The sequence below is a fragment of the Clarias gariepinus genome, chromosome 1, assembly GCF_024256425.1.
Source record: "Clarias gariepinus isolate MV-2021 ecotype Netherlands chromosome 1, CGAR_prim_01v2, whole genome shotgun sequence".
Lineage (NCBI taxonomy): Eukaryota > Metazoa > Chordata > Actinopteri > Siluriformes > Clariidae > Clarias > Clarias gariepinus.
In genome coordinates, this window is record NC_071100.1 from 34,614,238 (window position 1) to 34,627,068 (window position 12,831).

The 12,831-nt window shown below is 39.5% G+C and overlaps 1 protein-coding gene across 4 annotated transcripts in view; it reads right to left on the reverse strand.

The window, feature by feature from the left end:
• The window catches only part of LOC128506827 (protein phosphatase 3 catalytic subunit alpha), a 101,086-nt gene that overhangs the window by 16,387 nt on the left and 71,868 nt on the right, over nt 1-12,831 (reverse strand). For all 4 annotated transcript variants that reach the window (XM_053477665.1, XM_053477536.1, XM_053477598.1 and 1 more), the window contains exons 3-8: nt 10,911-11,035; nt 9,815-9,926; nt 9,206-9,351; nt 7,374-7,513; nt 3,633-3,710; nt 2,927-3,021 (exon numbers count right to left, since the gene is read on the reverse strand). In XM_053477665.1, coding sequence (XP_053333640.1) covers nt 2,927-3,021; nt 3,633-3,710; nt 7,374-7,513; nt 9,206-9,351; nt 9,815-9,926; nt 10,911-11,035 — 696 coding nt within the window. The remainder of the gene's footprint in view (nt 1-2,926; nt 3,022-3,632; nt 3,711-7,373; nt 7,514-9,205; nt 9,352-9,814; nt 9,927-10,910; nt 11,036-12,831) is intronic.

Sequence of the window (12,831 nt, forward strand, 5' to 3'; positions counted from 1 at the left end):
GACCCCCACGATCTGCTATCCTACAGGTAAACATACTGCGCTTCAGAAACTAACATGCTTCATGCTGGAATGTGGGAAGAAATCAGGGAATCAGAAATGAACTGATTAACCACTATCACAGAAAAAAAACATTTTCAGAACCCCTCTGTTATTTGTCTCCAAACAGATTCCTAAGAAGAAAACGAGCCACTGTTCCTGAATCATCTCGTCTCTCCTGTGAATTTGTGCTGCTCGAGGCAAAACCTGACTGTGGATCAGTATTCGAGGCATGTCTTATCTGGAATCCCCAACTGTGCCACTGACAGATGGAGGAACCCTCAGTGCTTTAATCAATGCTTGGAATGAGCTCAGCGTGCTGGCAGAGACTGCGGCCATTACCCCTGCTGCGTCCTGCTACACTCTCCTCTAGTCGGAGATGAAAACACTGGTTCGGCATTCATTAGTTACATCACGCTAACCAGCACTACCGCAACTTTGCCGCTCTTTGCCATATTATTTCCTGTGCTTTGTCATAGGTTGCCTTACTGACTCGTTTTCGTGCAGACTGAGCTCCATCCGGACGGACAGCTGGGGAGTCAGTCTGGCAAAACGGGAGAGTGATGGATAGTGCGGGCGCACCCTCCCACTGTCCTTGCTGGATTTACAGCAGCGCTCTGAGGCTATAAGTCTTGGCACAGGCCATGACTCTGACTTCACTGTGAAGAGAGAGGATCAATCTTGCATGCATCCATCCGCCATCCTCCCCCCTGCCCACTGTCTGCCTGATCCAGCTTTAAATAAATGAGCGGAGGTCGTGGCGGTGGGTTTGTGTGAAGGAAGAACAGTTTGATGAAATCACAGCTGCATCGCTGGCACATGACACACCTCTGGCCTCATCTGCTTCATGCCAACTCATATCTGAGTCTCTGTTCACTGGGACTATTGACCAAGAAAAACAAGCACCTCAGTGGAACATTGTGTTATTCTAGTTGTAACGTAAAAACTAGAACAAAGTAAATGCATTGCAGCAACAAGCTATCATCGAGACTGATGCAAAATCAGGGATGGATAAATAATGGTAATGGAGGAAAACCTAGGGTGTACTATGTATGTGCAAATATGATGTATTGCATTACATCAAAAACACTGGCGAGGTTTAGTTGAGTTAATATCAGACTTCGAATTTGCACTGAATTAAAAGCATATTAACAACAGATAACACTATTCCAAATGGATTCAGAGCAAGAGATTATACTTCTGAAGGCTAAAATGATGAGTGCCTTGAACCTATAACCTTTTATCAACTGACACAGATCGTTCAAATTGTACATGTTAGTACGGAGGAAGAGTTACTCGACCAAGGTACTATACTCAACGCAGTCTATCACAATTGATGCATTTGTGCTATCGTTAACCCAAACTCTCGAATCCTCTTTAAAAATTGTCTCCCAGTGGATGGTTTGTCATAAGTGCCGGTATTCCCTTCTTTAAACTTATTCCTCCTTCTGTGCACTTTTCTCTGGTGTCATCTCCAGTAGTACAATGGTGTGTAATACCTTTGTGTAGTGGTATAACAACGTGCAATTTGAACAACTTGAGCCAGTTGTTAAAAAGTTATGCCGACTTTTGCATTACTTTCATTACAGCCCTCGTTTATGGAAACTTGACAAACATATGTGGTTGTTCTCCGAACTGTTACCACAAAATGTTTGGCACACCATTTTCTACAATGTGTTTGTATTTCCATTCACTGAAACTAAGGAACCCGAAATCGGTTCCAGCTCGACAACTCCCCGGAGTAAAAAAAAAAAAAAAAAAAAAAAAGCTCTGTAAAGACGTAGTTTGTCGAGGCTAGTGAGAAAAAACTGAAGTTGCCCGTAAATCAACCCAATTGAAGACTTTTCAAATAAATTGAAAGACTAAAAAAGCTTAAAAGAATGAAGGTTATTATATTGTAATTATAATATTGGGGCAGTGGTGGTGCTGTTAAACGGTTAAGGCTCTGGGGTACTGATCGGCAGGTCTGGGTTACAAGCCTACTGTTAATCCCTTGAGCAAGGCCTTTAACCCTATCTGCTCTAGGGCTGATGTATTCCCATCATCTATATCCCAGATGATGTATTGTAGCCTTAGCTCTTCAAGACGCCAGAGACGCATATACAGTAATACAACAGTACAAAACTCTTTCTCTGAGAATCACTCGGTTAGCACTGCATTAAGCAATTCTCTTGCTTTTTGCCATTTTCGACTTGAAAAAAGCATCTCAAACACTTCATTTCACTCGTCACTTCAGTTCATTAAATTATTCACATCCAACTACTAAACCTGGAGCTAATAACTTCTATTCTGTCCTCCCTGTAATGCACAACACAAATATTTTAAGCTCATTACCTTTGCCATGGCAAAGCTCGGATGAAATATTAAAGCTGGGGAAAGATTAGCGAGCAGCAAGGCAAATAACTACAAAAGCTAAGGATAACCAGGAGGGTTTAAAAGTTTTCAGCGAGAAAAGCAAGTTCTGCGCACACAATTACTGCGTAGCTTGTTCATTAGCGAGTAACTGTTACTCTAATTTAAAAGATTTCCTTCGATTATAGAGGGAAAACCTGAACATACGCCCCTGGACGTCGGTGATGAATAGCTGAGACACGCATATAGCCCTGCAAACTCTCAACACAATTACCGTAGCTACATTAGCTGTGGGTGAGAGAGGGGGGGAGGAGGTTTGTGTGAACTCAGCAATGATTGATCCATCTTCACGCTTTCATTTGCCAGAAGAAAAGAAAAAGTGCAGCATGGGTAAAATGACCAAACACCCACTCAATTTCCTTTCTCTTTAATGTAAAAGTGCTGACTAACTGAGCTTGGGTCTGTCCATCTTGCAGCTCAGCAGGACCACAGCATGCCAACCGTACACTAGTGCCACAAACTCACTGCTGTCACTTACCTTTATTATTGTAGACATCTAAGTAATTGGGAGCTGAAAAGATGGTGATGAGTGAGGGGAAGCCTGTAGTCTGGCTCTTTCTGTACATGCGATACCTGATAAAAGACAAAAACTCTTGATGGGTTATTATCATTGTTCTGGTTACAGAATCTGTAATCATTTGTCTAAATCGCTTCAATCATGTATTATGGTTTATTTTATGTTCTCAACAGGTCCGACTGGATTTAGTCAGTGTGGTTTTTGTTTACTGCTCACATCCCCGCTGCTATAATCTATTAGACTGTGAGACTAAGGGGAGTCCAAACTACTCAGACAATAACTCTGCAATAATCAATAAAACCCCTGCTGTGCAAAGAGCTCAAATGAACTGACTACAGCACAAGCAGGGCAATTTCATTTGAGCCGGAGTGAGTAAGCAAAATTTCAGACAGTGCTTAAGCTTAGTTGAAAATTGACTAGGAGCAAACTGCGTGCACTTAGGAGATTTAGAAGATGAGCTTAACTCACAAGTTACGCAACAGACTATAAATCTTTTTTGGGTACTTTAACGTTTTCCTTAAAAAATGTATAGTACAACATCATCATGAATAACCAACATGCAGTCCAGCACAACAGGTACATTAGGAACATAATTTGTTAATTACTTCACAGTTAGATGTATTGTGAAATGCAGTGAAACTGGGGAAAGTGTAAGATGATGCATTACCCAGCATCTTGTGCTTCGTGAGCCCGGATGACAGATAATAAGTTGTTGTGTTGTAGGAAATCACACACGGCAGGATAACTGTTGAAGAAAAATATTAAGATATTCAGTGAATTTGCTTTACAACAATACAGCAACGAACACGCTCAAGTCTCTCACAGTGACCATCAAGGAAGGAAATGTTGCATTTAAACAGTATGTGTTTGTGTTTCAGAGCAACAGTGGGAAACCTCAACATTGCTGGAGACTAGAAGCCAAAGCAAACGCTGTCATCCATCCTGAAAGGCTAGCTGTGAGTTTCTGGACTTTTCCATACCGCAGCCATCACCCAACTAGAAAAGGGCAACGCTGGAACTTTCCCGTGTTTACAACCCGCTTTAATGATGAATCTGCCCTGTGGGTCCCTGCAACCGCTGAATGAGCTGACAGAACTAAAACAACATCTTAGACAAACACAAATGGAGCTCGGTGCCTGCGCGAATGCACTCGGAGAACTCGCTCTTGAGGGAATGAGTCGCCTGGCTATACAAGGCGAAATGCTGGAAGCTGTGAAAAAGGTTTAATGCTGTCTTGGTTGAATCTAAACTCGTTAAAGAATAATGCTGAAAGAAAAACAAACACCAACTGGCCAACTTGTTTAAAAAAAAAAAAAAAAAAAAACACTCCTGGTAGAAACTGAAATATGTGCTGTTGGGCATGTCTTTACACTTGAATAGCTCTGTCATCCAATTAAGGTTCATTGCATTCATTTGGAAATAAAAAATTAACATTACAAAAAAAAAATGATATAAGGCTTATATTCGGTTTTCTCTTACAGTTGCTGCAGATAGGCGGGAAAAAAACAGGTAAAGGCAAGCAGGTGATCAGCATCCGTGACCTATCTGCTGTCAGCTACAAACCTGAAACCACTCCGTGTGTGTGTAAATTTTTACAAAGGCAATCCAGTGAGCAGATGCTTTATTGTCTATAATAAATACTAGGAATATTTGCTTAACCATGTTGCTACCACTTATCACAGGGCTTTTGAAAACATTGCATCATCGGTAATGACCAAAGATGTACTGTATATATTGGTTTATCTTAAAAATGTAGTTTCTGTTTTGCAAGAATCATATTTACAGACATTTTTTTTGGGTTGCCTGTTGGAGAACAAACCAAACTGCACATTTATATTAAGAAAACTAAACCAAACTCATATTGCCCTTTAATAAAATCAATTTACTGCTATTTTTTTTTTTGGAAAGTATTAAAACCATGGGAAATGTGGATTTGCTCTTTAGAAGGTTAAAATTAAATGAACGCTGTCTCGGTAGTGGTTATAAGTATACATAGCTAGCTTCTGTTTTGTAAACATTACATTTTGCGTGGTTTCGGATGGTCACACATACTACAGGCTAACAATTTATTACTATAAGGGAACACCAATGCATGATCCAATCACAACACGGAAGCTCCAATGTTAAGCTTTCATTTCCTCTCATTTATTACCAAACATGAGAATCACTGCAATCTATATTGTTCGTAATATACAGTACTGTACTGAGCCGCCCCTCATTTTTTCATATTAAATTTGAGTGATGATTAAATTAAAGAAATGGGAACAAATGTTTTACTGTGACTGAATGTGCCTAAAGATACAATTTAAAAATTGTTTTTTTTTTCTAAAGCATCCTCAGCAGTAACCTCATTTCCCCTCTAGTCCATTCCAACCACTCAGTATTCAGCATCGCCAGGATATTAATCACTGACCTGATCATCTGTCATCTTCTGCACCTGTTTCTCACTGGTTCATGCCATGAGGATGTTTTTTTAATGCTTGAATTATTTATAGGTCACTTTATGGTTTAATGAACTAAAACATCCCTCTGAAATGGTTCAGGTACAGTGACTGAACTGAAAATGAGATACAAATTTAACCAATAAGCTATGTTTTGCATGTAGTGTTAACCTTGACATTCCAGCAGTAATCAACCATTAGCTTAGCTATCTCTACTAAACAGGCTGCTTACATATTTGCTAATAACTTGTTTGAAGAGACTGGTGTCTTTCCTGAACACCTTGAGGTGGCCTGATTACAATCCACTTCTCATTTCATCATCTTTATTTTCATAGAGGTCTGTACAGGTCCATATTGTGATTTAGATTTTTTTTCTTTAATTAATTGTGTAGCACAAGTATGATAGACTTTAATAAAAAAAAATGTGCAATTACTGTCGGATTGTTATAAGTGGAATAAAACATCTCAGGATGTGCTGTTATATTTACAGTAGACGATGAAACGTCACACCATTGATCATTTTCAAATAACAGCACGCCCTCTTGTGTTTTATTCCTTACATATTTAAGCTAATGATCTTTTCGATGGTATCCCTCAGGGTGACCACAGAGGATGGGCTACAGTCATTAGCTTTCCACATTAACACAAATATATTTTGATGATATATTTTCCCCTCTGTCCCAATTCATCCCAGGGTGAAAGTAGAATTGTATAAACTGAGACAAGATAAGGTGCTGAACTATACTGTGTTGTGTTTATTGCACGCTGTTCAGCCTAATACCATCACATTGTCTTTTTACTAGTATATGATAATCGATAGTCTTCTTGTGGAAATCTGTTTCCTACTGGTGTAACAATTCATGCAAAATTTATACCTAAAGTAAAATGACAACCGACCACACTGACACCCGACCCTCTCTGTGCTATACATGTCAGGTGTAAATTTATGGAGTGAACAATTACACAGCTGGTTGTGTGTGTAAAAGTTACGAGGTCTCGTGGTGGGATGAGACAGGATGTTTGTCCCTGGGAGTGTTGAGGAGAAGCAAACGGGCCTGCTGCTCTGCTCTGGACTCGTAAAGACACACAACTACGCAGTATGCTTCCAATTACACCTTACAGCCTCAGAAAAAGGCAGACAGGCAGGAAGAGTGTGAGAGTCTGCTCCATGCGGTAAAGTAAGAAGTAGACAGTGTGGCTATATGCGTGTGTGTGTGTGTGTGCGTGCGTGTGTGTTTGAGAGAACTACAAATGTAGATGCAGTACATTTCTGTTATGTACGATAATTCTTCTGTATTGCTGGATTTTCATGGAGATTCAATTTAACACATCTTACAAGTTTGTGCTCCAATGCCACATTATACACTTTACATATTTCATCGAATGGTTGAGTTCATTGTAGGGGTGTGCCCTTCAGGCAGGATTTCTCATAACCAAATTTACTACACCAGACTGATCTAATTCCCGCCCAGCAAGCAAATACCACGAAAAAAAAAACACAACCTAAAACAACATAAATGGCACATCATGACAAGGCTGCCAGCAATCATGACCTACTGGTCAGAAAAAAGAAAAAAAAAAAAAAAAACATGGAGGATTCATATACTAGTTCTCTCCGTGAAAAATTAAGAACATGGATCAGAAGAAAATTTTTACATGCATGCACTAGAAAAACATTCCCAAGCATAGCGACCTATCCTAAACAGACTTCTCATAAAACCAGCTGTGTTACTGTGGGATCCGACTGCAGAAGCCTGACTCATGCAGTGTGTAATACCTCCCCTTTTTTTTTTTTTTTTTTTTTTACCATTTCTGCCACTGTTTTTATTGCTATTGTTGAGAACAGAAAAATGAAACAGGCTGCGATATTGTGTGGTAGAAATTTGTAGGTCTTGTGAAAAGGTGAAGCTGAGAGTGAATTTGAAAGGGTGCACGGATGGTGTTTGGAGTTTTAGATTTATAACTACCTGTAGAAGTAAGAGCAGCCGCGGACCGTGTTGTGTGTGAAGTGTTCTTGGGTCTTCTCGTTGCCGAAGTCCTCCAGCGGGTCAGACCAGAGCAGGTCACACATCGGTCCGTAAGCAGGAGGCTCCTTGAATCTGTCTAACTGGAGATGGTAAAGACATGCTCAGCTTATGGATGAACTGGATTTCAGGGTGTCGTGATGGACACAGATAATAAAAGCTTTTTCAGTTTTCTACCCACATCCACGGAAAGAAACGGCGTGCGTCACTCCAAAAGGTTCGTTAATTGATCGATTATAAGAGGACCATCGCACACGGTTCAAAACACACCCCTGTGTTTTTAAGTCAATAAAGCATTCACATAATCGATTCAGTCTTAAAGTGATCTAATAAAAAGGGAGGTACAAACTGCTGCCTGCTCAAATACGAGCCAGAAGCCATCTGTTAGTAAGTCATGTGACCGCAGCCTTTATAAAAGGCTGCATTCAATTAGAGTGGAGGTAAGTACAGTTGGCGAATCCAGGCACTTTTATTAAAGTTGAGGGAAGTGCAGGATTATTAAGTGTCATTAATCTGCCATTCGCCCTCTGTGCGTCATATTACAGACATGAGAGGAGCGAAAGGTCATTGTAAGCTGTTATATTACAGTATTGGCATTGTTTAACTGAAAGAGAGAAAAAAAAATCTTCGATTTATTCAGCGGTGAAAGACATAAAAATGAATAATGCATGATAAGACTTTCCAGATAAACCCGGTGTAACTGTCATCGCATGGATATGTTCTCAGTTCTGCCTGATGAAAGCCATGTTGAAAGATTTATATCTACAGCAATAAACCTGGCTCAAGCTTCAATTCTGAGCAGGGATGCATTAATACCATTCTTGCCCCCTTTTTCAATTTGAGTACAAATAAATGTTTTCAGGAACGAAAATGTATAATCTATGTACTACAAAATAAACAAATAGGGATGTCACAACATTTTATTTAGGTCTGTTTATGTGGTGCTGCTGTGTTCTGCGTGTTTCTTGTTAATTTAATCGCAGGGGAGCAATGTGTAGACTCACACACTCACTGATACTCATCTGGTCTTCATGCTATTTAGTTAAGCTGGTGTTTGAAAGTCGTACTGTTTTTACAAGAGGATGCTGTAGTTCTTCCTCTTGACAGTTTGCAGGCTCTGAGGAATACAACTAAAGGAGCACAGGCTCGGACTGACCCTTAACACCAGTATCCGTATTGATGCATCTCTATTTTCTGAGTGATGCTGGGTTGAAATTAACTTGGCAAAAGATGGCTTTTCTCTTTTCTTATAGGTTGATCATAGCAAAGCTATAAACAGGTCATGAACAATCGCAAACCTGTCCAGTGACATTTTATGAGCAGCAATTTGTTGTCGATGTGACTTAGCCATCATCTATTAGACTGATCCCGCTAGTGAATGCGAAAGGACTAAAAACCTGCTTTTAAATAAAAGGGGTGGCGATCACTGAAATTAAGCGATTCATGTCTGTGTTTTTAGTTATAGCTTGGATACCCGTGTCTGAATCACATAACACACAAAGCCTTCATTTATAAATTATCCTTTAAATATATTAACATCCTAAACATAACATAACAGCCTTTAAATATTCACTTCTAACTTAAAAGTTGGGTTCAGTGCTGCTTACGTTATGTTTTCTTACCTTTGAATTGCTGGCAATTTATTATTATTATTATAATTATTTTTTTTTTTTACAAAAGTAATGCATTAAACACTGGATTAACCACATCTAAGCAATATTCTTTAAAGCTCCCGGATGAGACTGAATTGATTGCTTCAATTTTGGCATACATACTTTTCTAATGTCATCAAGGTTTGTTATTTCAGGGGACAGGCCTCCGTGCACACACAGGAACTGCTGATTCATGAGCGCGGCCAGCGGAAGGCAGTCAAAGGCATCCATACATGCGTCATAAACTCGCTCCGAATACTTAATTTTACCTGTGAGGGACGGAAAAGAGGTTTGGGTGGAGATGGTGGGAAGGAAACACAAAGCTGACATGAATATGCACGAACACGCTGCACTAGTGCGCTGGCCAAAGTGGGAAGTCTTAAAAAGCCAATCACCTCAAAAAAAAACAACAAAAAAAACCGGGAATCTTGGTTAGATGATCAGTCCAAAAGCAACATATCTAAAGTCTAACCATCAAAGACAGCAAGCAGAGAATATGACTTCATGGGCTGAGAAGGAAACACTTTAATTTCTTACTTTAATTTCAAACAGTTTGAAAACACTTTAATTTCAGTTGAAAGGAAGAAAAACGACTGCGATGTGTGCATACCCATGCCTCCTTGTTTTTATGCTTCCACACAGCACAGTTAACACAGAGCTCAATAGCTGGCGAAGCAAAACGTAAGTCTTTGATGTGTTTGGGGTGGTAATGTGGCCGGTAGCTATACTTACATTCCTGCTTAAAGGTGAAATACTCTGTTAAATGTCTACATTCGTGGTTCCCACGCAGCAAAAACAGTGTTTTGGGATAAAGAATTTTTAAGGCCCATAAGTACAGCACACACTGAAAAAGAGAAAAAAAAAACATACACAAAGACAAGCATGGTTATGATGTGAGGGTAATAATAAAACACCTTTAGATGCATTAAAAAACTGCTTATTTCAGTGATTTGACAGAAACCTTAGATCTCCTTTGTTCAGATTTTGGCAACAAAAAAAACTAAATTAACAATAAATTCAGTTACAATGTCTGGCCAAAAAAAGTCACTTTTACTGGAAATTTCTGGAACAGTGTTAACAGCCCTTTAACACATTATCAAAATCTGGAAGGACTGTGCTGAATTGTCATCTTTGTGGAAGAAATGTGTCAGAAAAAATCTAAAATGCAGATCACTTAAACACTTAAAAAAAAAAAAAACTAACAAAAAAAAAACAAAAAAACATTGCTATATTTAACATTGAAAGTAATAGCGTTTCCATGCACGCACACAACGTTATAAGAACATGCAGGGTTAGGACTAAACATGTCTGTGGCCATAAGAAAACCACTTGTTGGTTAGAAAAATCAGAAAAAAGCTTTCAATTTGCTAAGGAGCATGACGTTTGGACTTTGAAGTAATGGAAAAAGGTCATGTGGTCTGATGAGTCCAAACTGACCCTATTCCTGAGTAAAGGATGCATCAGGGTGAGAAGGGACGTGCACAAAGCAATGTTCCCATAATGCACTGTACAAGCCTCTGGAGGCAGTGTTATAATCTGGGGTTGCTTCAGTTATTCAGGTCTAGGCTCAGTAATGTTATGTGGCAATAAAATGAAGTCAGCTGATGACCTATATATACAGAGTGGCCAGGCTATCAGATCTATGCAGTTTTCTTTGCTGATGGCACAGGCGTATTCCACGACTCAATCTATGAAAGACTATCTGGGATCACGAGGGATCATTGACCTTTTTTGACCAGGCACGGCATTTACTTACACGTGATTAATCAATTACACAGTATTGATCTTATGTCTTAAAATTGGTTATAGAAAGCAAGGTAAATCATACTTCAATACTGAAATATCCTCTGTCCACGTAATCTCCAAGGAAAAGGTAGCGCGTGTTGGCTGGAGATCCTCCCACCTCAAACAACTTCATCAAGTCGAAGAACTGCCCATGGATGTCTCCACATACTGGACAAGACAGAAGAAGAAGAAGAAAAAAAAACCATTCAGAAATACAATACTGCACCAACACACAATGTAGTTAGATCCGTAAGTATTTGGACATTGATGCAGCTTTTTTGAGGCTGCCTCTCTCTGTATACCAAAACAATAGATTAGAAATGAACTGAAGTGTAGACTTTCAATCTTAATTTCAGGGATTTAAGAATAATATTGTATTTACTGTTACTATTAATTACAACTATTATTTTTTTTTTACGTAGCATTATTTTCACAGGCTCGAATATATCTAGCTGGCGTCTTTTCCCTTTACACATCGGTATCTTTTTGACTGCACATTGAACAGCTACCAAATGCAAAAAACAGACCACAATCATCCACTAAACTGCTTATCGGTAAATTGTCCACTTACTTTCGAGCCGGGGAAAAACTGAGGGCCTGGGTAAAAATGGTTGTTTAGAAATAACAGTTAATGCAATATGTTTTGGTTAAACTCCTTGCATTAAAGCTGAATGTCTCCACTTTAATCACATCTTGAGTGCTTCATTTAAAAGTAATTGGACAAACTAATATAATTATACACAGAAGGATCGCTTCAGCCTAACGACAGCCTGCTTCACTTGCATCAACATCTCTCTGGACTGCATATTGAGTGCTCCTGAGGACAGCTAGCAAATGCAATCCTTGAAATCAACTTCAGGACCTTTTTAACTCCTTGCTTTATTTCAAACCCATTATGGCGGATTGAAACACGTGCAATAACATAAAAGGCGGCACAGTGGCTTATTGGTTTTTCACTGTCGCCTTGCACCTCCAGGGTCCGGGCTCGATTTCCGCGTCGGGTCTGTGTGCGTGGAGTTTGAAAGACATGCAGATTAAGCTAAATGGTCTTCCTAAATTGCCCATGGTGTGTAAACGTGTAAGTGAGTGTTGACCAGAGGTCCTACCACGGTCACAAAATGGAAATAAACACAATGATACTGTAGTCACCACTGTCCCCCATGGTCTCTAGTTGGACTGCAGAGGTTCTTATATGGATGAAATTGTATAACAACTGCCCAAGTGTCCAAAAACTTATGCACATGACAGTACATTCTTAATTTATATTTCGACTTTAGTAAACTTTTTAACCCCCTACATCTATGCAGATGTACACAGGTAACCCTCTTTATCTACGAATGACTTACTAATTCGCACTAATGTACAAATTTTCATGCAGGACTGACATCAGGGCTTTGAAGTAGCACGGTGACTGAAAGCTTTTCCTCCATCTTATCACCAAACAATGGTGCCTGAGGCTTTTCATATAAAGAGTGTCACCTGGCCTCTTGTTAAATGAATAATGTATGCATCAGGGCTGCTGGTTGAAATGCGCCTTTGTGCATTAAACAATGCGCACTGAGCAAAGACTCACTTTCATCCAGCATCCCGCTGAGTGATGGCTACTGCCATGCCCTTATATAGTGACAGTTTAAATACGCATTCAGATGTTTTGTCCTGTAATAAACTGAGCAAATACTCTGCGTATATGGATCAAAGTGGTGTTTGACTCCTAGGCATTTACTTTGCATTAGAACAGTGCGTTACAAAACGTTTAAAAAGGTGCACAATTATAACAGCAAGCATGCAATAAGCAGAAGGAGACGGCCTTAATGTGGATTGCTCATACTTGAGTATTCCTATTTAATGTCTGTGTTTAAGGGCAGAAGTGGCAATACAATGGCATTTAAGAGCAGTCAAGTCGACTAAGTATACAATCATCTTTCTCTACACGGTTATAAAACCTAGACTGGGACGCTGGGTAA